This window comes from Triturus cristatus, chromosome 2_1 (assembly GCF_964204655.1).
Source record: "Triturus cristatus chromosome 2_1, aTriCri1.1, whole genome shotgun sequence".
Taxonomy (NCBI): Eukaryota; Metazoa; Chordata; class Amphibia; order Caudata; family Salamandridae; genus Triturus; species Triturus cristatus.
The window spans coordinates 878,463,840-878,488,572 of record NC_140581.1 but is presented as its reverse complement, the minus strand read 5'-3'; the positions used below and the strand labels follow the sequence as shown (position 1 = coordinate 878,488,572).

Here is a 24,733-nt window from a genome sequence, read left to right as displayed (position 1 = left end):
CAACTGTATCCATGTTCACCATGGAGAAATCTCATTCTGCTGTAAACATATTGGAAGAGTTTCAGAGCAAGGTTTTTGAATGGCTGCACCCAAGAGGGCTTAAGATTGGTTTTGTTTCCACAGATAATGGCAGTAATGTACTTAAGGCCATGGAGCTTGGTTCCTATTTCAGGGTTCCGTGTTTAGCGCACTGCATTAACATTATTGTTCAAGACTTTCTGAAAAAAGAAGCTATAGTCAGCAACTTACTGACCACCTGCCGAAGAATATGCACTCATTTCAGGCATTCTTTTAAAGCTCAGAAGCAGCTGAGGATCATTCAACGTGACTATAGAATGCCAGTCAAACCACTCGTCCAGGAGGTGGCAACACGTTGGAACTCAACTTATTACATGCTTGACCGTCTGTTTGAGCAGTACAGGCCAATCAATGAATATGTAATGCGAAGAGGGGATGCTACTGTGAAAGTCATGAACTTTCAGATGGACCAATGGTGCCTAGTTAAATGCCGGACTGAGATGCTTCTTCCTTTTGAGGTCTTCACACGTGAAGTCAGCAAGGAGGACTGTACTATGGGCCAAGCTATCCCATTGTTGCAAATGCTAGAGCATCAGCTGAAGGAGGTGTCTTATGCATACAAAGATATAGAGGAAAAATAAGAAGCATATGAGTTGGTGGAGAGCTTATCCCGTTGCTTAGCGGACAATACAAGGGTACAAAATAAGATTTTGGCACAAAAACATTACATTTGTGCCACAATTCTGGATCCACGGACAAAATGGGCACTGAAGACATTAATTCCTTTTTTCAGAAATAGATGTTGCCCGGTACAAAACTTGGATAGCTGAGTCAGCGAGTAAGTTGGAAAATGAACGGCTGCTAATTAAAAGCCCGCTAGATAAACCCACAACAAGTACTGCAGCAGGGCATCCGGCGTCAAGTTCAACTTCGGAGCCTGAGGGCAGTGTGTTTGGCTCAGAACACTCACCAACACTATCGACAACAGCAAGAACTGGATCTTCAGGCCCAGTAAAATTGTTACAGGATTGGTATTTACAGCACGGCATTGGTAAGTCCAGTGCTGATGCAACGAGAAAAGAGCCAGAAAAAAGTTTAGCACCCCTGAACATTGAGCGGATGGTCCAGGCCTATCTGGACAACCCAACAGAGGTGCACATTGATCAAAACCCATTGAGGTATTTGTATGGGAAAAGGGGCCAATGGCCAGTACTCAGCAGGCTGGCGATAAACTATCTGGCTTGCCCTGTCACAAGTGTCCCTTTGGAACGGGTTTTCAGTGCAGCTGGTTCCATTGTAACAGTGAGAAGGACCAGTCTCTCGCCCAAAAACGTGGAGAGGTTAACAATGATCAAAATGAATCAGCACTTTATACCACCTAATTACACAATACATGAATCAAGGGAGGAAGATGAGGACGGCGGCTTAGGTGACAGAAGTGGTGTGTTAGATGATGATTACATACTTCTGGTTGAACCCCCAGAGTTTTAGGACGAGCTATACTTCCCTGACAATTAGGCTTGCACTTCCAGTTCTTACTGTCTTCCTCTCTTATTTTCTTTTATTTGTGTGTCTGTCTTTCTGGTTCGAAACTTCGAATCACAACAAATCCATCACCACCGTCTTCTAATTGTTTTATTGCCATATACAAGTTTCGGCTGTCTGCATATCACAGTACACTCCTCCGAATCCTACTCCTCCATCCTCCTGAATCTCCCTAAATCCATTGCCCTCAGGAAGACAGATGATGATTGGATGATGCAAAATAGAAGAAAAATGAAAATATTTCCTAGTCCCTTTAAAAGAAGTTGAACATGATTGATGATGACTACTATAGCTATCCTCCTTTCTGATCCGAGAGAGACTGCCCATTATTAACTGAAGATGAGAAGGAACAGGTAATGAATGATGCCATGCATTGGACGCTGACTGATTGATTTTGTTGTTGTTTGTTGTGCATGAAGTTACTTCATTGTGTACTTTATGTAATAATCTACACACTAAAAGTAACTCAAGTCCCTTTTCCCTTCTTGTATTTTTAATAACAAATTTGTACTTCTACTGCAGGCCGATACGTTGCATTTTGAATATAGGAAGGGGACTCACTCGGTACACACAGACTGAGTTGAACAACACCATCATGATGACCACAGTGACATAGTATCTTCACAGTCAACTCAGTACACAGATTGGAGATGATTGATGAAATAAGTCAGGGCGTTTCATGAGTGGCATAAAAGGTAAACAAGTAAACAACAACCACAGCAGACCTAAATGTCTGTGTAGCGGTGGAGTCAAGTGTAGCGGTGGTATGACTGCGGTGCATTGATTTAGTCACTTAAATTGTAAAATGCTATGTTGCTGGATATGTGCTTTGTCCACCTCTTTCGAAAAATGTACGCTAAATGGAGGATGTGCAAAGGGTGCATTCACCGTGGGCCTGCTCTGTCCTGTTGGTGTTGTAGGTTAATGCTGGAAACAGACTAGAGCATAGATGATGCATCCATGCCGCTTGGGAAAGTGTTCTTGTTGCACTACACAATAACTTGTGCATTTTTTCAACTTGGTTTCTCAATATCCCTTTTGTTTTTGCATCTACAATTACAGGCCGGACCTTACCCTGTGCTATATTTGGGAAAACAATGCACAATTACCTTACCAATTAATCTACATCTGCCAGGCGGGCAGTGGCGTCACCCAAGATTGATGGACGGAGCATCCATGGAAGGGAGGACCAAGAGAAATGCCGAGATTCAACTCCCCATTTGACCAGGATAACACAGTAACAGTATCAACTTTCATTCTCTTTTAAATAATTTGATTCATTTTTTTGTCTACAATCATTACAACAGTGTGTTCTTGTTGTTATTACTATTATTATCATTAGGTTTGCTCTCTGTCTATAATTCATCCGTACAGATATTTTAAAATGTTCTTTGCTATCAGTAAAAGTAAGCCCGGTAACACTGAACACAAACTGTATGTAATCCGGGTCTCCTTATCATCATCATGCATGCATTTCCTTTTTCTCCCTTAACATGTTGATATGGATATGGTAGTCTACAAAGATTCTGTCGTTTGATGTTTGTCCATGCATACTGTTTTTCTTTCTCAAACCTTTCCCCAAACCCCCCCCTTCCCAACCATTCAACAAACCCTAACCCTCTCCCCCCGGGCTGTGTGATTTATTGAGGTATGACTACATTAAATGTACACCAATAATTTATCACACGCTTGCTGGAGCGGATGTGGCAAAAGCAACAGTACTTCAATTTCGAGGCATGGCAGGGATCTTCTTCTGCTTGTCCACCCATGAGCAGTATATTTGTGAGGTAATTGTTTTACCAAAGGAACCTAATACATAAGCATTAATTCCCGGCATTGATTGGATTAATGGATTTCATTTGTTGTCATCCTCCTACACAGCACTAACAGTTACGCTTGTGTCCAGTGTACTGTAGGCCTAGTCAAGTGACTCGACACAACTAGAGTTTATAACTCTGTGCACTAGTAGGCTATCCCCACCACCATTATGTTTTGTTGTATTTTGGCATATTATTGTTTGGCAGTAAGTTCTGTACTGTACTTCATTCTACTACTCCTCGAAGAGTCTCTCTCAGGCTACTGACTGTCTCATTTTCTTTTTTTGCAAATGCTGCTGCCAGTGTCTACTACTACTACTACTACCACCACCACAACCATGGCATGTTAGGAAAGAAAACCATCATCACCATGCAGCCATCACTGTGCCTAAGTTAAACATCAAGCAAAGGTAAGAGAAGTTTGGGGGAGGCATAATTAATAATGGACATGTTTTCATTAATTCAATTTCACACACCCCTTTGAGTCCAGTTGCAGAGTGCCTAGAGTAGAAGAGACTGACAGTACTAGTAGGACAAGTCACTCAGTGAGGGGTGCCGCATCTATCTGTTTCTGTCTTACAAAGTCATCCAATTATTAAAATCAAACACTGGCTGTGGGCGGCCCTGCACCAGCAAGGAAAGAAGGATACAGTGTGATGTAAAACAGTAACCCCACCCAGAAAACATTAACAACATCGTATGTAAAGTAGAAATATAATATTTAATACCCTAACAAAAATAAACAATGTAAAAAAAATCCCACACCTGACCCACCCCTCTCCCTAACCCCAACCAATGTCCGTAAATAAAATGTCCAATTGTCCAAAAGAGAAAACCGATCGCCGGTTCCCACCCGCCCAAAGAATAATTTAAAAAAGGGGCAATAAACAGGGTCTAAGTTTGGCGGGCTTGACTCAGGAGGGCACGAACTTGCTCCTCCAGGGGGGCAACACGGCACTTCAATGCGCGGCAGTTGCATCCACGGGGGGGGGCAGCACTGATGGAGTGGCGGCGGCGGGCGGCTGCCAGACGGTGGCGCCGTACCACTGGAGGGCAGTGGCTGGGGCCCGGGGCATTGGAGGAGGCTGCTGCCGATTCCTCCTCCTCCTCTTCCAGAACCACCAGCCGACGATCTTCAGTCTGTATGGCCTCCAGCTTCTGGCACCCGGCCTTGGCTGCCAACTCCTTCCGGTCAGGTTTCCCCTTGGAAGGAGTAGCTATATATGAAGAAGAAAAAACAAGAGTATTGTAAAATATACTCTTAGCAAAGCAGTAAGACAAATTATTTCTACACATAGTGTCACGGTAGCACTAGCAAGCACAGTACATAACATTTGAGGTATGTATCTATCCTCCCATTTTCTTGGACTTTAACATTTGTGGGAGTTTCAGGCATTCAACCAACCATGCATCTGATTCCTATCAGCCACCTATGCATGCTGCATACATCCCACAAATCCTTCTCTGCCAGTCATAAATATTAAATCTCGCCCGTCCTTCTTCCTTCAATTCTTCTGTCCCTTTTCGTTCAACCCATCCATCAAGGTCATCTGATCTGACTTTTAGTCTTCTCCATAAAACTTTCACAGCTGAGTTGAAATCAGATAGAAGAGGCCATTGGTTACTCAACACTCCCGCCACTAATGCTTTTACTAATGCTAAGTAAAGGGTGTCTTCAACCGTTCACAACAACTTCTTAGTAATTCAACTGTACAGTATTATACAGTACACCCTTGCAGTGAGTGTAATGTCAATAAGTAAGGACTAGGAATCTAACTTACCACCGCCCGCCACTACTGCTGGTTCACTCCCTGCAGCTCCTCCTGCAACTGCTGCATCCTCTCCTCCGTCAGCAACCGCTTCGCCTTCGCCGCTGGTCCCGGCACTGGTGGTTGGTAGTGCACCTTGAAAAAACATTACACATTTTTTAGGTGTCATATCCACCTCCCCCTATTTTTCACTAGCAATATTGAAAAATGAGTTAATAGTAATACATACATAAACAACATATATCACTAGTACAAATCAGGTAGTAGTAGAGTGGACACTAGTAGTTATATGGTCCCTAGGGTTATTCTAGTCTTTGCTTAGTTAGCTCGAGCCATGCTACCATTTTACCTTTGTGTCTTTTATTTTAGCACACGCGTCGTTACCTCGCAGCTTGTTGTATAAAGAGTGACGCCTTTGAGCCCACATGAGCTCATACTGCTACTGTCTAAGCGCTGCGTACAAGGACAAACAAAACAAGCCACTTTGTTATGGAGTTCTGGTGTTAGTCCATATTGCTTATCCAAAATGCTACACTTTTTGCCACGACTGAGAAATGCTTGCAATATACTAACGCGCACCATTTTTCTCCTAACAGACGGAAGATTCCCTTCTACAAACCAGAGCTTTGCAGGGCTTATAATGTAACCCAGTACTAGATTCTTCTAAGGTGAGGGGTCCACAGAATTCGCTCAGATATCTTCATTTATAATTTTATATAAACTATATTCCTACAAAGGGGATGGTGGTGGTTCCACCGCTGTTCAGTTATCAATCATGATTTCGCATTTTTTTTTCTTTGTTCTATGGACTTGTAGTTGTTGTAAGTGTAACTAAGTGTAACAATGTTTATAGTTTTAATCTTATGCATTTTGCTGTTGGTGCTGCATTATAGAACAACGTACAGAGCTTGTCAGTTGCAGATAACATTTTTGAACTTACATAGACTCAATGGTATTTGGTGTGGATGGACTTACAAGAGTGAGCGGGCGAAAGGAAGGGTGTGCAAACTATGCATGTGCATTGCTTCCATGGCTGAGAGGTCGGGAGTGTTATGTTCTGGGTTGTCAACTCATTGGGTATCTTGGGGGGGGGTTGGAGAATAGTAATGAAACACTATTATAACTAGTCAGGCAGGGGATTGTGGTTGGTTCTGTTCTGATTGAGGTGTGAGGAAGGTCCAACCTCCCATCACCAACATCCTATTTTCTTGTACAAAGTTCTGTATGTGGAAAATCCCTACAACAGTAGTAGTATGTCCTATCCTATCAAAATATTAAAATCTGGTTGGGCATTTTGTTGGTGGGAATTGCCAAAAAACATCAAGATTCATAAAGCCTCAAAGATTAAGAAGAATAGAAGGAGTACAAGAGGACAACCCAAAGGACTGGTCTCAATGGCTAGAGCTACTGGCGAATCTGAGTTTTATTTAAAACCTTTTAAATAAAGAGTGGCCAACTGGGCATGCTTAGCTACAGACTGACTAATAGTAGTACAGAGAGTCATAGCAGAGGCAGTTAGAGGGAGGGATCACAAGAATTTAGAAACAGATAGTCTAGATTGAAGGATAATTGTTGGTAAAAAATAGCATTAGGAAACGGAAACAATAGTTCGGGAAAAAAAATACGGTGCAGTAAAAGTTAGTGAATAAGAATTAATAATATTAAAAACAGGAAGACTTACTGGGGCCAGCAGAAGAGCCCTCGTTCTGGTCCTCCTGTCCTACTGGAACTGCTCCCGCCGACTCTGCCCCCGTCTTCTTGCCCCTGGGTACTGATCATGAAAGATATAAGAAAGAAAGAGACAAACATTGATGATTGGTGTGAAACAAATAAAATATTTTTATAAGACTGTCAAAAAAACATTTGTGTAAACAACAATTGCAATAAAATTGACCTATATATTCTGGTCGACAAGTAGTATCTGGGGATTCGCGGACCGACTAGTTATTATTTATCTACACTAATCCAGTGTTCTATTCTGATTCCAGAATACTAACTAAGCCTAAGTAGAACGTACCACCTGACCTAGCCCACCTATTCCAGGCGTGCCAATTGTACATTAAGTAAGCATTTCCACTTCTTTTAGTCCTCAAAAATGCATAAATGGAGGACATATGCCTGCATTTTTGCATAAACCAAATTGTTGGTTGGTTGATGCAAATGTTCAGCTAGTGCTAAGCCTATTATCAATCACTGAACAAACTACAAAAGGTTCTACCAAGGACTGGGGTAAGCACTAGCAGCACTCAGCAGCACGTGACATAACAGAGGGGGTGTCACGCGTCGCAGACCACAAAAAAATTACAAACTTATAATAAGTAACTAAACCTAAGTATCAATCCACCCCTATCTCTTAGTGACAGAACAAAGGAAGGACTAGAGTCACTCTAGCATTACCTAACTTAAGTTTTCTAAAATAAACTCTTACATTGTTCACACAAAACGAGCGCAAACGCATAGTTGCAAATAACAAGATTAGTAGCGCAGAGCACCTGTGTCATAACAATCACAGAAGACTTTTAAACGTAAATTACCTGTAATGTAAGCAGCAGCATTCTAGCTGGTCGGACAAAAAATATATTTGCAATATATAACACAGAGCAGAAGAACAGACACAAAATAGTAATAATTAAATAGCTACTCACCAAGACCCGGGACCTCCTCTCCTAGCAGGTCCAGCAGGTCCTGCTCCCGGTCCAGGATATCGGACCACCGGTGCATAAGGTGGTTCTGGCTGCGCCGGACACCAGAGCAGCGAAACACTGCCCGGTGCACCTTTCCCCACTGCTGCCGACGCTCCCAGAGCCCGTACCCGGACCCAGGCCTGCCGTCTTCTGCCAGGGTTAAGGGTAGGTGGCGCTGCACAAAAAAAACAGTGCAGCCAACTCCACCTCCCCAAATAAGGCCCGTGCCTGCACCCCTTGTGGGCACCTCCTTCCTCAAGGAAGGCGGTCGCGGCTCAGGCTGCGATGCGCCCTGTGGCCCTTTGCCATGGTTCTGGGGTAGGCGGGGGGCGGAAAAGAAAAGGTAAAAATTAAAAAAGTACATAAAAGTAATGAAAAAAGCAGGTAATAGAAAAAGAGTGAAAAAGTAGTTAACAAAACACACACAAAGTAGACAAAAACAAAAAATATAGAATCAGGAAAATAGAGAGAGAGATAATAAAAAAAAGATTAAAAAAAGGTTTTCAGAAACAAAGGATTGAGAAGATAGAGGGAGGATTGGAAAGCAGGCCCCAGAACCATAGCATAGAGTGAAAAACAAGATGGGCGCGCCCATTGTGACCGCATGGGCAAGTTCGCAAGATATTTTCCCCCAAGCACGCAAACAGAATCGCGAACACGCAATATTGTTCCCGAACAGGAAATACCTATCGCGAACGGGCGCAAGCATGCATTGCGTGACCCGGAACAGGAAATAGCATCGCGAGCGGGCGGGACAAGTGAAAACAAGATGGCTGCGCCCATTAGAGACCGCATGGGAAAGTTGGCAACACATTTCCAATGCGATCACGCAAAAAACAATGCGAACAGGCGGGACAAAAACTTCTGCGTCTTCGCGATATTTCCACGTGTTCGTGGAGATTTTTGGCATTTTCGCGAAGATTTGCGTAACGCGATTACACAATTTCCGCACACCCTTACTCTTGGCATATGCAAAACTATAGTATAAAATACTATAGAACACAGCACTTACTTCTTACCTTGTACTTCACTTAGGTTAGGTACACTGGGGTAGAACTATTTAGAAGCATCAAAGGAGTATCCACTTTTTAGTCTATGTTATTTATGTATGTGCATATGAATATATGTCATAGCTAGAAGACAATGCTGTTGCAGTATTATTTCTTCTTACTGCTTACACTGTACGTATTATATCTCGCATACTGTCTTGCGATTGTAACAGCTCATATCTCTTACACGAGAAACAAGAGTGTTCAATAAATCCTTTTATTGAAACGCCCATCTATCTATTTCTGTGTAACTCTGAAGAAACTAAGCATGCATGATTGACTGAGTGAAACTGTTATCTGTTGTTCCCATGATTCTGAGACATGTTCCGATTCTAAGGGAAACAAAGTTGTCATGTTTATGCGGTTGCCAGAAACTATTCCCTTCTTGTTTATTCAAGGAGTTTCTAGTGGCCTCTGAGTTAGCTGGCACACAAAGTAATTAAGTTTAATGTACTCGATAGAGGCATACTGACCTCAGTCTTATGCCACAACTATAGTGTATATTATTCCAATGCGCAGAGCCTATATGGGAAATAGGAACTACACTACAGCACTAGGGGTGCTTTTGGCTACGGAGAAGACACAAGGTCCAAGCACGGTGTTGTCATTTCTTGGTATTGAACTGGACTCAGGGGTCATGGAGGCACGGCTTCCGACTGAGAAGAAACTGCAAATGAGGTTGGTGATTGACGACACATTGGCCAAGAAAAAGGTGATGGTGAGGTCAGTACAAGTGCTGTCAGGGTATCAGAACTTTACATGCAGGGTGGTCAGGTCAGGATGACATTTTGCTGGAAATTGAGCAGGTCACTAGCGGGGCTCACATTGCCACATCATCACATGAGACTGTCAGCAGGGACAAAGGAGGATTTGCGCATGTGGCGCAGGTTCTTGGAGGAATTCAATGGGATTCCCATGTCCGCCCGTCTGATTGGGAATGGGATGTACAGATATTTTAGGATGCAGCAGGAGCTTGTGGTTTTGGGCTGTACTGGCGGGGCAGGTGGTGCATGAAGGAGTGGCCTCAACATTAGAAGAATGTGGGTAGGACTATTGCCTTCTTGGAAATGTTTCCATTGGTCATCACTTTCACAGTAGGAGGGCAGAGCCTTGTGCATAAGAAGGTCATTTTTAGAGTAGATAACATGTCCGTGGTGCATGTGGTGTACAGGCAGTCAGCTCGGGATGAGCAGGTCCTGAAGCTAATGAGAGTAATCATATTGAGTTGTTTGAAGCATGGCATTCAGTTTCAAGCGAGACACGTCCCAGGGTGGACAATGATATTGGGGATGCTTTGTCTCGTTCGCAGTGGGAGAGGTTCCATGAGCAGTCTGCAGGGTAATTAGGAAAGCGCATGCTAGTGGGCTGGGCCAGACTGGTGATGAAAAGGGCAGCAAGTCAGGAGGCCGGTGTCCAAGGGGCTGTTAGCCAGGATACTGGCAGTGCTCCCGGGAATATGTACTAACCTGAAAGAGTCAGGGTTATTTGGATTCTTAATGTCTTGGTTGTAATTTGGGGCCTTCAGAGTATCAGAATTGCTGGGGAGGAAAGGGATCACTTCATTGGGAAGAGGTAGAGGTGAATGACAAGGAAGGCAGGTCTGTAAACATTCTCCTCAGGCACTCGAAGATGGATCAAAGGGGTGCGGGGAAGATGGTGGAAATGGGGGCCAATGATGAACCAAGGATCTGCCTGTTGTGGTGAGGGGGCATTTGAAAGGCTTGACAGGTGGGAGTCTGGGGAATTTTTTGGCAGAATGCCAGGACGAGGGGTGACAGCGGCGCAGCTATTTTGAGTTATGTTAAGAGCTCTTCATCAGTAGGGAGAGGTACCAGGGACATTTGGCACTCATTCTTTTAGGATAGGGGTAGCAACAGATGCGGCACAGACAGGGTGGGGAGCGGAGAGAATCATGCGTCTGGGGCGTTGGAAGTCGGATTGCTATAAGAGTTACATCAAGGTGGGGAGGCGGGGAAATAAGCAATGTGCAGTTTGCCTTTCTCACTCATGTGTCCTTTCAGGTGCAGCTGCGGGACCAGAATCGGCGGCACTATGAATTTGGATAGTCGGGCATTCTTTCGTAAAATGGGCAGAAAGACACGAGATACAAAAAGGGAAAGGTGTAAATCTTGGATTAGACCCTGCATTATTTTCCATAGGTTGTCACAGAAAGGAAGCATGCGTTGGCACAAACTCATCCCAGCGTTAAATTTGTTGTTGCATCGCCATGTTTGTCCTGATGGGTTAATAATCCACCTGGGGGAGAATGACCTAGTGATTTGCAAAGGTTTGGCATCAATAAAACAAATGAAAGGAGATTTCTTGGAGATTAGGCAGCGGTGGTCAGGATGTCATGTAATCTGGACCGAATTCTTACCTAGAAGGTAGTGGAGGGGGGCCGAGAGACCCGCTGCCATCGACAAAGTAAGGAGGAAAAAAAATGGTGAGATGAGGGGTTTTTGTACCGAAGCAGGTTTTGGGAGGGTGGAGCAACCGGAATTGAGATATGCGGCGGTATATTTTTTCAGAGGGGTATGGAGTCCATTTGTCTCGATACGGGATGGAGCTGTACTTAATCCAAATAAAGGAGGTATTGGACAGGTTGTTAGATATCCGAAGTATCCCAGAGTAGCCTAAAGGGGGTGGGGGGAGTCAGAAAAGTCTTATGGACTGTTTCTGAGTGGCGTCTGGTACCTAGTTCTGTACAGGTTTAAAGTTTAATATAGGGTTGGGAACAAGTTACTACGGGAGCAGGTAATAAGGTAAAGATAGGAGATACTTAGTTGGGTAGATCTTTAGAGAAGTAGAGAAGAAGTTACAGGGTTTAAAGGTTCAACAGTTAATGACTGAGTTGGGGTTGTTAAATAGTTGTACAATTGGGGTAACAGTTCCTAAGAAAAACAGTGCCGCTATGGTCTACTGTATGACAGGAAAGAGACAGAGCAAAGGAGAGTCTGAGGATAAGGTTCGTAGGTAAAGGTGTGATGAAGACCAGATACTCCTGGGTGGGTACTAGAAGTGCCCTCACACACCCTTGCGGGTGCAAAGCATCATCATAGGGCGAAGCTCCTCGTGGGGGTGGCGCTGCAGTCCCTCACGGGCCCTTCAAGAGGGCTCTCTGTCGGAGATCTTTTATTGGAGTAGCCGTAGTTGTGCATGCAGGTGTGTGGAGAGGATAGGTGTAGTGGTGAGGCTAAAAAAACCCTGTGGTACCCCAACGGTTTATTAGTGGGTCCTTAGGGTCTGAGTAAAATCTCACGGGGAATAGTGCATAAATGACACTGTGGTGAGTAGGGGAGAAAGATGTAAAAAAATCCCACTGCTCTCAACCCGTGTGTGAAGGTTAAAGTGAGAGAGAGGGTGTGGAAGGGGTGGTCAACATGTTTCGCGCTGCCCGTGGTCCCTAATGGATCCTTAGCGCTTCGTCAGGACCTTGGTTAGAATGAAAAAATAGATGGCATTGAGGGATTCAGGATAAAAAGGAGAACATCCTATAATCCCATCTCAACAGGAGGGAAACACGTATTATTCGTGTCCCAAGCGTCGGACCCGCAAAAGTCAGGGTCCAAGCTGTACCGGGTAAGGACCTTCTGGGGCGGGGGCTACAGATATGCCCCGGGAGTTCCGATCCGTGAACCTGGGTGCCTCCAGAGTCGCCGGTGTTGTTAAATAGTTGCAAAGAAAGGAGAAGGGTGGGGAAACCTCAGGGGTGGGGGAGGAGGATAAGTAAATAAAGCAATGTATAGCGAGTTTTAGTTTTGTAAGGCAAAAAGGCCAAGGGTATGTTTTTATAAGGTGCACCTGTCTTCAATAAAGCAGCATTTTTCACACATTTGAGATTCTCATTGTGGTCCGTTCTGCTCCTTTGCGACCCAATGGTGCTTTAGGGGGTAGCCAGACCGACAGGGAGGCTCACACGGTTTTTGGGTCGCTTGGATCAGCCCGGGCCCAAATGGGCTCTCGTTGGGCTCCCTTTGGGCTGGCGGGCAGGGGGCTTTTTACCGGCCATTTCATGCGCTGTGTTACCATTTTGGGAAGGTGACACGGCAGCCGGTTCAGACAGGGACAGTGGCATCAATTTTCACTCCCTCCCTCCATCCCAGTAGATAGGAGGTCTCTGGGGGCAGAGGTGTCGGTAGAGAGGCCGATGTTGTTGAGGGCGGGTGGGGGGAGGAAGTTAAAAAGAATGTATTTGTTTGTCGCTGGGAGCAGGTGCAAGGCGTCTGTCTGGTACCTATTTCTGTACAGGTTTACAGTTTACTTTAGGGTTGGGAACAAGTTACTACGGGAGCAGGTAATAAGGTTAAGATGGGAGATACTTAAAGATCTTTAGGGAGGTATAGAAGAGGTTACATGGTTTAAAGGTTCAACAGTCAATGACTGAGTTGGGGTTGTTAAATAGTTGCAAAGAAAGGAGAAGGGTGGGGAAACCTCAGGGGTGGGGGAGGAAGATAAGTAAATGAAGCAATGTATAGCGAGTTTTAGTTTTGTAAGGCAAAGGCCAAGGGTATGTTTTTATAAGATGCACCTGTCTTCAATAAAGCGGCCTTTTTTATACATTTGAGAGTCTCATTGCGGTCCATTCTGCTCCTTTGCGGCTTAACATATGTCGGATGCCTGCTCGTTTACTTATTCCGTCAGGATATTTCTGTGAAATTAAGAATAATGTACATTGCTTGCAACAGAAAGTGATGTTTTTATATTGGTGACAATTATGGGTCACAAAGTAGTTGTTTCGCTCTTATCCTCGTTCAGTGCTAAAAGGGATTGTGACCATAGGGCCATTTCCTTTAGCAGTACTGCCAACTCCCTCCCTTTCCCTACTTCATTTAGAGGGGTGAGGTCTGCAGGTTTTCAGAGGCAGAATATTAGCCTGTCACGCTATCTGAAATCTCTGACCCAATGGCCCGTTTGTCACAGGGCCATCAGATCACTGCAGTGGTCCCCATGCCTTCTGTAGGGCAGGGAGCATGATTAGATTTCTTTGCCCAGGACCACCATGTGAGGCTCAGATCCTGAGAAAAAAAGCCACCCCAATGTACAAGGAGAAAACTCCCTGCAAATCAGGCCTGCTGTATTTTTTTAATAAATAAACTCTCACTTTGAGAGTTTGTTTCTTCTAAACAAAAGAACTTTGCTGAGTGGGCGCATCAAACATGGCGCCCACCAGGCAAAGTTCAGTGCCTTCGGTGGCTCACTTGAAGGCACAGGTCTGCGCCTGCCTTGTAGGTTTTCTCTAAGGTTGTAGGCCAGTGTTTACAATGCTTAAATTTCCAATTTGGATACAAACAAGACTTTTGCCAAGTTTCATGCTTTTATAAAAGAAAGGAAAATGTTAAACATATTCTTTGGACTATCTTCCAGAGGAGTGGAGGACATGGCCTTTACCATCCTGGTGGTCAGGCAGGCTCCCAACCAAGGTCTAAATGACACTGTAAGTTATAATTGATGAGATCTTGAAGTCACGAGCTGGGTATATTTTCTACATCTTAAACAATGTCTACAAGTGAAAGAGAAGAATTTGTATATCATTCCTGCATTTTAAAAAACATATTTGGTTACCTTAAAGCTGGTTGTGATAGATGCAAACTTGTTGTCTGCTGTTTCAGGGTTACCTATTAGGTAGTCCCAGCTTGTAAACATTTTCCAACTGAATCCATATTGCCCGTCGTCTCCATCGCCTGTATTTTCATTTGCATTCTTAGCCATTCTGTAAGGAGACACATAATCTACTGATATATTTTAAGGAGGGTAGCTTTCAATTACTCACAGTCAAAACCCTATTCTCAATTACAAAGGTGGTCTTTATAGCTCACGTTCTAGGTTCCTCGTAAACTCCGGAGGCCTTAAAATGAATTTGATGAGGGGAATGGTTTGCTTAATCCAGGAGGGACTGAACATGCACTTATTTTAAGCTGTTGAATTGTTTTGCATTTCTCCTATTATGTGATGCAACCCTTCTGAATTTTTTTGATTGGCGAGGCTAGTCCTGTATTGGCCCTAAATATGAATTTTATATTTTAAGGGGTTTTTACTTATGGATGGACTAATGTGGCCTGATTTTATTATGATCTATTTTGATGATCTAACTCGGTCCAGTAGTTCCAGACCCATTAATTTCAGATCCAGAAATACCAGATCACTTGTAGTTTTTACGAGCAGTGTCCACCGAGTGACGTCACTGCATGCATCCTATAAAAGCGGCCTATGTAGCTCAAAGGCATATTTTGGTAGAAGGAAATGGATACACTTCTCTTAGCAAGCATTTATATAATGGGCATAAATTCAAACAAAAAGAAATATTATGTTCAACCACTTATAAAACACCTGAAATCATAACAGGTAGCTGGACACGTTTTCCTTCCAAATGTGTCCCTTTTAGAGGGCCAAGGATACTAGCGGTATGTCCCACACAATAGAAAACGTAGAATCTGCTTGATTGGTAAATGTTCCTGACATGCAGAAAGTGTGTACCAAGAGGCATCAATTCTACTGCTTACTGATCACGTGATTTCTGCCCAGGGTTCCAACGGAGTGTAAGCGCAAAAATCCCTCCTCGACAAAGGAAGGTCTGTGAGGGAGCCCTCCTCATGCAGGTGGCCAACAGGGATTCCACAAATGAGGGGAAGGAAGTCTTCCAAGATGCTAGTCCATTACAGCAGGTGAGATCTTGCAATGCCCCCATGTGCAAGTTTCATTAAGAGTGCCCTTGTACTTCTGATAGGGCCAATTATAAGTCACTGTCCCCATTGGAATGACCAGATGCACAGGAACACCAAGGAACTGGTGCACTTCACCCAGTACAGCCGAAATTCCTGTGTCAAACTCTAGAAATAATTTACAGTGAGAGTAGGGTGCAGTGTTCAAGTTTCTGATGTAATTCCCAATTTTTAATGGGGCTCACCATAATGGCCAAAAGCTCCCCCTTGAGAGTTACAGATGCTATGAAAGCAGAACTACTTGCTTCAACTCCTGAAGCATTTTAATGAGGCCTTGAATGGGCTACTTTCTACTCAGACAGTAGAATGCAAAAACCTATTACCCTCTCAGTAGCTGCATGGAGTGTCATACCTGAATTTTGGCACACCTGTTTATCAAACAGCCTTCCAAGCTTTGCAATGAGTTGGCGTTATGCTGCTCATTACTCAACAAAACATCTGTTTACATTGCAAGCTTTCATCAGAAACTCAAGAAGGCACACTCCATGTACATGCAGTTCTAACCAGCAATGCAATAAAGAACCCCTTGGCAACCAGTAGATTTACATGTAATTACACAATAAAGGCCATGTCTGAATAGGACATTTCTGATATGTTTTATATTTTTTATTTATGGTTATTTCATTTAGCAGGTAGATAAATTACAAATTCTATCCTTTAGAGACTATCGATTATATAAATATTCTAATCAACGAAAAGAGGGAAATCCACAACATAACTAATAATACTAATACATGCACAATATATAATGAAACTCAACAAACAACACTTCGAATGTGAGACAATGACAAAACACATAATACATCAATAATAAAGTGCAAACATATAACATCTGATAAAATACATATACAATTCATAAAGTATATACAAGTTAAAATCTTAATGTAGAATAAATAAATTGATCTCTAGTAATTGCTAATCATCTCTTTCTTAATACATCAAAAGTTACTATTCAAAGAGTAACTTTTGATATATTAAGAAACAGATGAGCCTGATACTTCCCAGTTTTGTTCAGAATGGGGTGAGGTGACTCCACAACTAGGAACATATTAAATCTATAGAACCGGGTGGTGACATTTGCATGTTCATATATATTGAGCATCAAGCCATAGGTTTTGCAGATAATTCCTGAGGAAAGTCCTTGACATATTTAAGTATTTTCCAAGCGTACCACATTACAAAGGAACATTACTATGGGTTGTGTGGGTAAGGCGGAGACCCATGAAGACATCTCTTTGCCGAGCCCGCAGAGTCCATAAACAATGGTTTTGTCCCTCAAAATGAGCCCTAACCACTGCTGAGAAGTGGTGTAGAAATGCTGACTGCATGTGTGAAGTTTATCAGGTAGCAAGGGCAAATAGAAAGTCACACCCAGAGTCTTCTCTGGTGGGTAATTCGAGCACCGCTGCTCTTCAAGAGGAAGTTTTAGGGCTAGTGTCACCGACAAATGATTGAGATGTGTACCTCTCTCTTACCACTATCTACTGTGACTCAAATCAGGTGGAGGGACTTTTGAGGAAACTGGCAGGGTGCTCTGTTCCTCCCGGCCACCCCTGAAGGACTGTCGCTGGGCTGTCAATCGATATGACTCCACCGCTTGCAGCAAGTTAAAATAAAATGAAGAACTCATTCCACAAATTGTTGGTAGGATAAGGTGTTCCTTGCCCCCGAACCAGGTGAAGGCACACGGGGGTCCATTCTGGTAAGACCTTCCTCCTAAAACTATGATCTATGCATAGGCCAGGGACAGCAATGGAGACAAGGCACCTCAGGCATCCTCTATTAAAGACATACTCCAGAGTCAAAAACCAGACACCAACCAGGCTCCGATGGTGCCAGAATCTCCCAGGAACTGTGCATGCCCAGCATGACTTAATGGCAAGCCCCTGCCACAAAATAGGACTTTATACTTCTATTGCAGGGAGGATCAGAAATGTTTAACTTAGATCACGCCCTTCAGATAGCTTACATTTGCCTGGATCAAGTAAAGGGAAGCATAGCCGAACAGGCTCACAAGAAGGATGAGCAAGCCCTCCAAATCACCTAAATCAGTGATACCAGGTAATGGAGGAGAAGATTGATGATCTTGAAAATCAAACAAGATGCAAAAACATACACTTGAAGGGCATCAATAAATAAATAGTTGCCCAGGACCTAGAGGCCTATGTCCAGGAATTATTTGCACACTTGCTCCAATGCCCAGACAATCAGTCGGTAAACTTAGATTGTAGTCATAGAGTAATGTTAGCATGCCAGCAGTGCAAACAACCTGACACTGGATGTGTTAACACAAATCCATTACTTTCAGGATAAAGAAAACTTCTTCGGAAAGGCTGGAAAAAAAGAACTATCCTGGCCACCATTCTACAGACTGGTTTTCTGATAAGCCTTTCTATCATTTAAAGGACACCGTTTAGGGGATATCCCACAGAGCTTCAATTATTAGTTTTAATTTTGTTTTCTTGCTGTTATTACATATCCTTTTTTTTCGAACCACTACTGTTCAACTACATGCAATAGTGGTTCCTGACCAAGTGGGTGGAGGGAGGAGGGAGTAGTAGTGACTGAATCTTTGTGGGACACATTGAGATGGCTGTGGGAAGTATGTTAAAGATTTGCCATAAAGGGGTAGGCAAGGCAATTGTTTAGGATCAGCGGCGATTAGCAAGTAGTCAGAGTGAGGGGACGGGCAAATGTGTGACCATTGTGTGCATGTCAGCAAGGTGAGTGGTAAGTGGTAACTGTAAATAAAAATAAATATCCACTTACCGTGCTTGCTGCATAACGTCCGATATCCTCTTCCCTCTATCCATGTTCTGATCTGTCTCCAGCAAATGACCCTAACCAATCCTGACGTTGCTCTCACCAGCATGAGAGCAGCACCAGGAATGGAGGGAGCGGCCTCTAGCTGCACTACTGAGGGCCCTGGAGGTTTTTGCTTGCTCTAACCGAGCTGTCTAAAGACAGGTCGGTTAGAGAATTCTAAAATGTGCATGTCTGGCTGGCTGTCGCAAGACGGCTGGCCAATAAGACATGCACACTTTAAAATGAAGTACACAGCTCACTGCTGCCTCTCAGCAGCAGTGCAGCTGTGGCCCACCCCGTACTGACACTCGGTTCAGGGTATGTAGATGGAAAATAAAATGGTGATTAATTAACTTTATTACCATTTTAATTTTCATGTCTTGTGCTTTTCTGGGGGACATTTTTGGCAGTGCAGGGACACTCCTTCGCTCTCATAGAGGAGCCGCCCATGTTTAGGAATTTATGACAGTTCCCCTAAAAGTGGTGACCCAAAAAGCCCTTAACTCCCCTGTTAAAGCAGGGCAATCTTGCAACGGCTCAGAAACAAACAAGCTGACGTGGCCCTACTACAGGAGAACCATCTGTTAGAAGATGACACCCAGAGACTGTGCTCCTATTTGTTACCGGCCCTGTTCCACTCCACATACGGGACTAAATCACAAGGAGTAGCGATTCTTCTCTGTGAAGGTCTAGATTTCGTACTTAAGGGTAAATAGTGGCTCAAGAAGGTGGGTATTAACGAGAGTCTAGTCAGACTTGCATTCACAATCATCAATTCCTACGGTCCGAATGAAAATAAGAACCATTTATCAACCTCTTCCCCAAGGCTTAACACTTCTCAATGGGTATGTTAAATATGAGGGGGGTTTAATACAGTCCTCCAGCACCACCGGGATAGATCCCTGATGGGTTCTGCACTAACACCCTCTCCGGGAGCTCTCTCTGAGGCTTTGGAAGTTCTAAACCTGGTAGATATATGGAGGAGTCAACATGCAAATAAAAAGATTTTAAGTTTTACTCAAATGTTCATAGGAAGCATTCCTGTATAGACCTGTTTTTAATTTCTAGAGACCTCTAACCAAATATCCTAGATTCCACAATAGACTTGCAGGTGCTATCCAACCACTGTCCAGTGAAGCTACGCGTATCCACCACACCGCCTCAAAAACCTCAAATCGAGACTTTGTATGCTCAACAAGGTTACTTTTTTACACCCAACAGTATAAGAAAACATTAAAGAAGCAATTAAACAATGTTTTTAATTAATGAAAATGGTCTCGATGTTGACCCTCTGCCATCCCGCATAGGGGATATCGGATTGCTTATTCTGCTACCTTTGAGCACTGAGCTAGAGGCTAAAAGGAGGACTTAGAAGCCCAACTCAGCCAGGCAGAACAAAGTCAAATAAAGTAAGGTTAGTTACAAGAGTAAAGGGAGATGCGTAGGCAGTTATTGGCTAGGAGAGATTCAGCTTGCAAATTACTTTATATTCACCAACAATATGACGAGAATGGAGATAAAGTTGGAAACTATTAGCTTATAAATTAAAACAATTCAAAACCCCTAATCATATTAAAATGATAATCAACAGAGAGGGCAATAAGCATTACTTTACTGGGTTCTTCCCCTGCATTATGCCAGATTTGTTTTCTTTTTTGATCACCTGTTTTTTGAGCTTTTCACTGTAAGTGAGTCTAATTACCAGTGTCTCACCTGCAGCAACCACATAGCAAACGGACTATGCCTGCCTAGCACCAGTGTCCGCCTTTTAAGATAAAGTCAATGCGATGCAGCAAGGGTAAGGCGCATGTGGCTGGATACACGTGAACATGGGTGCACACGCGTAAGCACAAATGTGCGGGCTCGACATGGGAGACTGTCCTTGGGCCCGCATCACTTATGAAGTTGGAGGGAGTGCTGCACACCCCCCCATGTGGTCCGCTCTTCCCGCTCCCCGTGCCTGTGCCCGTGTCTGGGGAAGTCAGAGGTGACCACCCAACTTGCACATCTGCGGGCAGACACAAATGGAGATTGCCTGCTCACGCGGCAGCATGCGATTGTGCTGTGAGCGGGGGGAGCCAGTGAGGGCAGCCGGGGGAGGGCTCCCCGAGCTGCCCTCGAATTGAGGATATCCCTGGGGTGCCCGAGTGGGACCGGGCACATCAATAAAAAGGAAAATGCAGCACAAGGCCGCTTGGAAATCGAAAAAACAAAAAGGAAAATGTCACCACAGCTCTCTCTGGCACAGCGTAAGAGACTCTCTTCAAATATTCACTGCTTTCAGGTGACTAACCCCATAATGCGTTGCGAGGCCTTTTATTTCACTTACATTTTTGCCCACATCTCTGCCAGGGGTACTTTCTGGGTCCTCGTCTTAAGTTGGGGTACCCCAATATTTTCACCTTCATTGGGTGTGAATAAGCTCTTTCATGTATGAAGTGTTTGCTCCACAGCTGGGAGTGCTGCTTCCCTATGGGCCTGGTGCATGGTAACATATAGGAAGGTCTGAAAATGGGCAAATGTAATGTTCATGTGGTTGTGTTTTTTAGGGGTTACCTGTATGGTTGTGATGCAATGCTTTTTCACAGTGTTGTTCTTTAGGGGCTGATCTATCATTCTAATTTGATGCCTAATACATGAAACAAATATACAAACACCAGGTTTATTTCTTATCAATGTTTTATTAGGTTATCATAATGACTGCACATGGTTTATTGGTTCATTCTTATGCCCTAATGACAATGACTTGTGCCAGAGTAATGTAGTTATTACAAAATGACTGTTGAAACTCACTTGGTATGGTTGGGTGACCCCTCTAGGGGGTCACCAGTAATTACATAATGTCATGAATGGTATGTTCCATCTGCCAATGTATGTATTTGTAAATTATTACGTAGTATTTAGTAGTATGTGCGTAATAAAAACACTTCTCCTTTTTCTAAAGAAAAAGTACTGCTGGAAAATCATTTATTGAGTGTTATTATTGTGTGGCAGGGATTGGTGATTACTAGCACAAACCACCTGCCTTGAGTAGTCCTTGGATTTCTCTGCTTCGCTACCCTGTGAGAGTCAAGTGCTACAATGAGGTGTTTGGTTTCCACTGAGAACAATTGTGGATCTATTACTTGTGATGGCAACACAACTAATAGCCCAATTTCCAATAATTGTGAAATGACAAAAGTAAAACTAGTTGTTTTCATAACCTACTACGAGGCACTCTTTGATTGCCAACATTTTGTCTCCGGGGCTCAGACTACAACCATCCACAAATACAAGAAGACCCCAAGGAGGAATCCTCCTTACAGGAGGTCTGTGACTCAAGTAAAGACATGCCTAGCTGCAAGGTTGAATTATCATTCCTATCTAATATCTTGAATAAGAACCCAGTTGGAGAAAAATGAAAACCTGGATCCATACCCTCTATACATAATCATCCACCAAAATCAAAATCAATGTTAATTCTCAGACCCTATCTCAATCACTAGGGGTAATTGCCAGTGTTGACCCCTGGCACCACTAATATTTGCACTTTTCATGGAGCCACTAGTCCAGAAAATACAGCAGAATCAACATATTCATTTAGTCATGAAGGGGGTGGATTGAGCATAAGGTGGCACTCTTTGCTGATGATATACTCTGTGTTATTGCATATCCAGAAACATCCTTGAGGGCCCTTGAGATTGAATTGAATACATTTAGAGAAACCTCAGGCTTTCAGATTAACGTCACCAAATCAAGGGGTTTGGAGGTGGGTGATCCCATAATAGTACTAGTGCCAGAGTGCTCACTGCAGGCTTCATCTGGCTGAATTAAAGCCCCTATAAAATATTTGGGCCTCATATATCCCTCTCATCTATTATGAAAACTCTCCACACTACCAACATTCCCCCTTTCTACAAATACTATTCAAGTATCAATACAGAAGGGGCAAGTTGTACATCTTCCATCCCATTTTGAGCATCGGCCCTCCAATTTCACAGTAATCAAGTTAGACTTTTTCACATGCCTGTTTCAACGAGATCCTTAGGAAAGTGCTGTGCTAGCATTCACACTGCTGTGCCAGTCTCAGAGCAGCTTATTTAAACACATATTACCTTGACAGCCAGTCACCTTCCACCAGACAAACACTACTCATACACTACTTTTAATAGCCAAAAGAGGTGACACAGCAAATAAAACATTGTTATTATCATGTTATTTTTAGTCCTGCATTCTGGAACTGCGAGCCAAGGGAGGGGCGTGGCCACCTACACTGTTGCTGCAGTTGCAGCACCAAGGAGGAGGGGGGAGTGGGGGGAACTGCCAAATGTGCATGACGCTTTGGCCGGCCCTCTGGTGCAGGCCAAGCATCATACGCACTTGACATTACTCCACCTAGATGTGCTGCACAGCTGGGTGGAGAAACCAACACAGGTTCCCAGTCTATTTCTGAGCACCACACCGAGATCAGCATGTGAGCAGCGCTGGTATTGGGAGCTGGGAGTCTGCGCAGTGCGCAGCAGTTCCTGGATGTCCGGGCGGCAAAGATCAGGAGGAAGGCGGCAGTCGTCGGAGCAGGTAAGTGCATTTTTCTTTATTTATATATAATTCTTTTTTTGTTGTTTGTGTTCCCACTCCCCCTGGAGGAAAGGAAGGAGCATAGGGTTTGCACTGGAGCTGAGGGACTCATAGAAATATAGACCCTGATGTCTGGGTCTTCCGCTGGGGATTGTAGTGAGTGGACGACTGAGTAAGATACAACCAACACAGAATAAAACTCTTAGGCAGCCTTTGGCGGCAGTAAACACTCAATGCAGGAAAAATGGACTTTGTAATATTGGGCTGGATTAACGGGTCAGTGTTAATTGGTGAAGGACGTGTAGAACTGTGGGCCTCATAGTCCCATCATAGTCCCTGATGTCTGGGTACTTGGCTTCTTATAATGATTCTGATGAGCAGATGGTGGGATGAGGAGAAACAGGCAGTTAACACTGAAAACCCTTCTCATCCGGTAGTTAGTAGCCCCCTCCCACTTAGACCTCTTTGTGAGTGGTGCAACAAAATTGCCAGGGCTGCTTTGGGTTCCCTGTACGGCCCTGCATGTCATCCTCCAAGTTATATCTTTGGACAGTATTAGAAGTTACTTATTACTGAGATTGCACCCTCGACCATCAAACGTATGATTTGGCTCACCTACCGTATTGGCTTTCCTTTAGTCCTTAATAAAACTAACTAATAACACCACCATGGAATTCGAACTGTATGGAGTTGATATAAGTCAGCCGGAGAGGAATACTCGACTGGTGTGGTATTTGCACAGCCCAGGATTTCCAAATGCTGCAATGCAGGACGTAATTCTACCAGCAGGAAAAGACTGCCAGTGAAATTGTGTACAGCTTTTCCAGATAGGAGATGCAGGCACAAGTGTAGCTTGCTCCCTGCCTGATCTCCTCCTACAGGATGGCTCTGTGTGCTCAGACTATGCGGTAAATGGGAGCATATTAGTCCCCAGAATGTGGAATCCAGATTTGGGTAAGATTCTAGTAATTACAGATCTGTTTGGTTATTCCCCAATCTGGAGAAAAAATCTCATACATTCAGCAGTTTTTGTGCCAACGGTGAGTGGCAAACAATTAATTGTAAATATGAACAATATTGAGGACTGCATCTATCAGAATGCATTGGGAGAGCAGGTGCAGGCAGTGTGCTCCCCTACCCCACTGTTTGAATGCATTCCATTTCACCCCTACAGTAGCATACTTCATATTTTCTTTTTAGATTCATACTTGAACAATGTTGTGAAATTTGAGCCAACGTTCCTCGCAGAATTTGTTTCACAATACAGCCGCAAGTGGTTACTTAGGCCATGATTAAGAGTTTGCTGGATAGATACTCCATAATAAATATGATGGATATCCCGTCTGCCTCATTCTAAAGAATATATTGAACTTTTAGGTTCACATGATATTTGCTACGTTGTGACAGAGTAACCTGTCTACCAAAATCTATATCAGTGAATTACACACAGAGGAGTAGGGAAAGAAAGGAATGTATGAAAATGTGTATACAATATATATAACATTACAAAAGACAGTGGCATGTGTTTCCTGTGAAAAAAACTGCCCTCACTCACAAAATTGTGACATGCTTCATCACAGGGTGTGCTACAAACACACCCACACAGACCAGTGTGAGAGAAGGAAAAAAATCAGAGGTAATGGGTTGGTGGAGTGGTGAGAGACATTGTGGTAAAGGGAAGGAAAGAAACATGGGTAAGCAAAAAAGGCGTGGGACATTTTTTATTTTTCCTACTATTCACATTGGAATGGTACTGGCTTTAACATCTTA

General features: G+C 43.6%; 1 protein-coding gene across 1 annotated transcript in view; it reads right to left on the bottom strand.

Moving 5' to 3' along the window:
* The window catches only part of LOC146866022 (transmembrane channel-like protein 2-B), a 704,484-nt gene that overhangs the window by 348,251 nt on the left and 331,500 nt on the right, over nucleotides 1-24,733 (bottom strand). Inside the window, exon 10 of the mRNA XM_085633032.1 lies at nucleotides 14,445-14,592. Coding sequence (XP_085489158.1) covers nucleotides 14,445-14,592 — 148 coding nt within the window. The remainder of the gene's footprint in view (nucleotides 1-14,444; nucleotides 14,593-24,733) is intronic.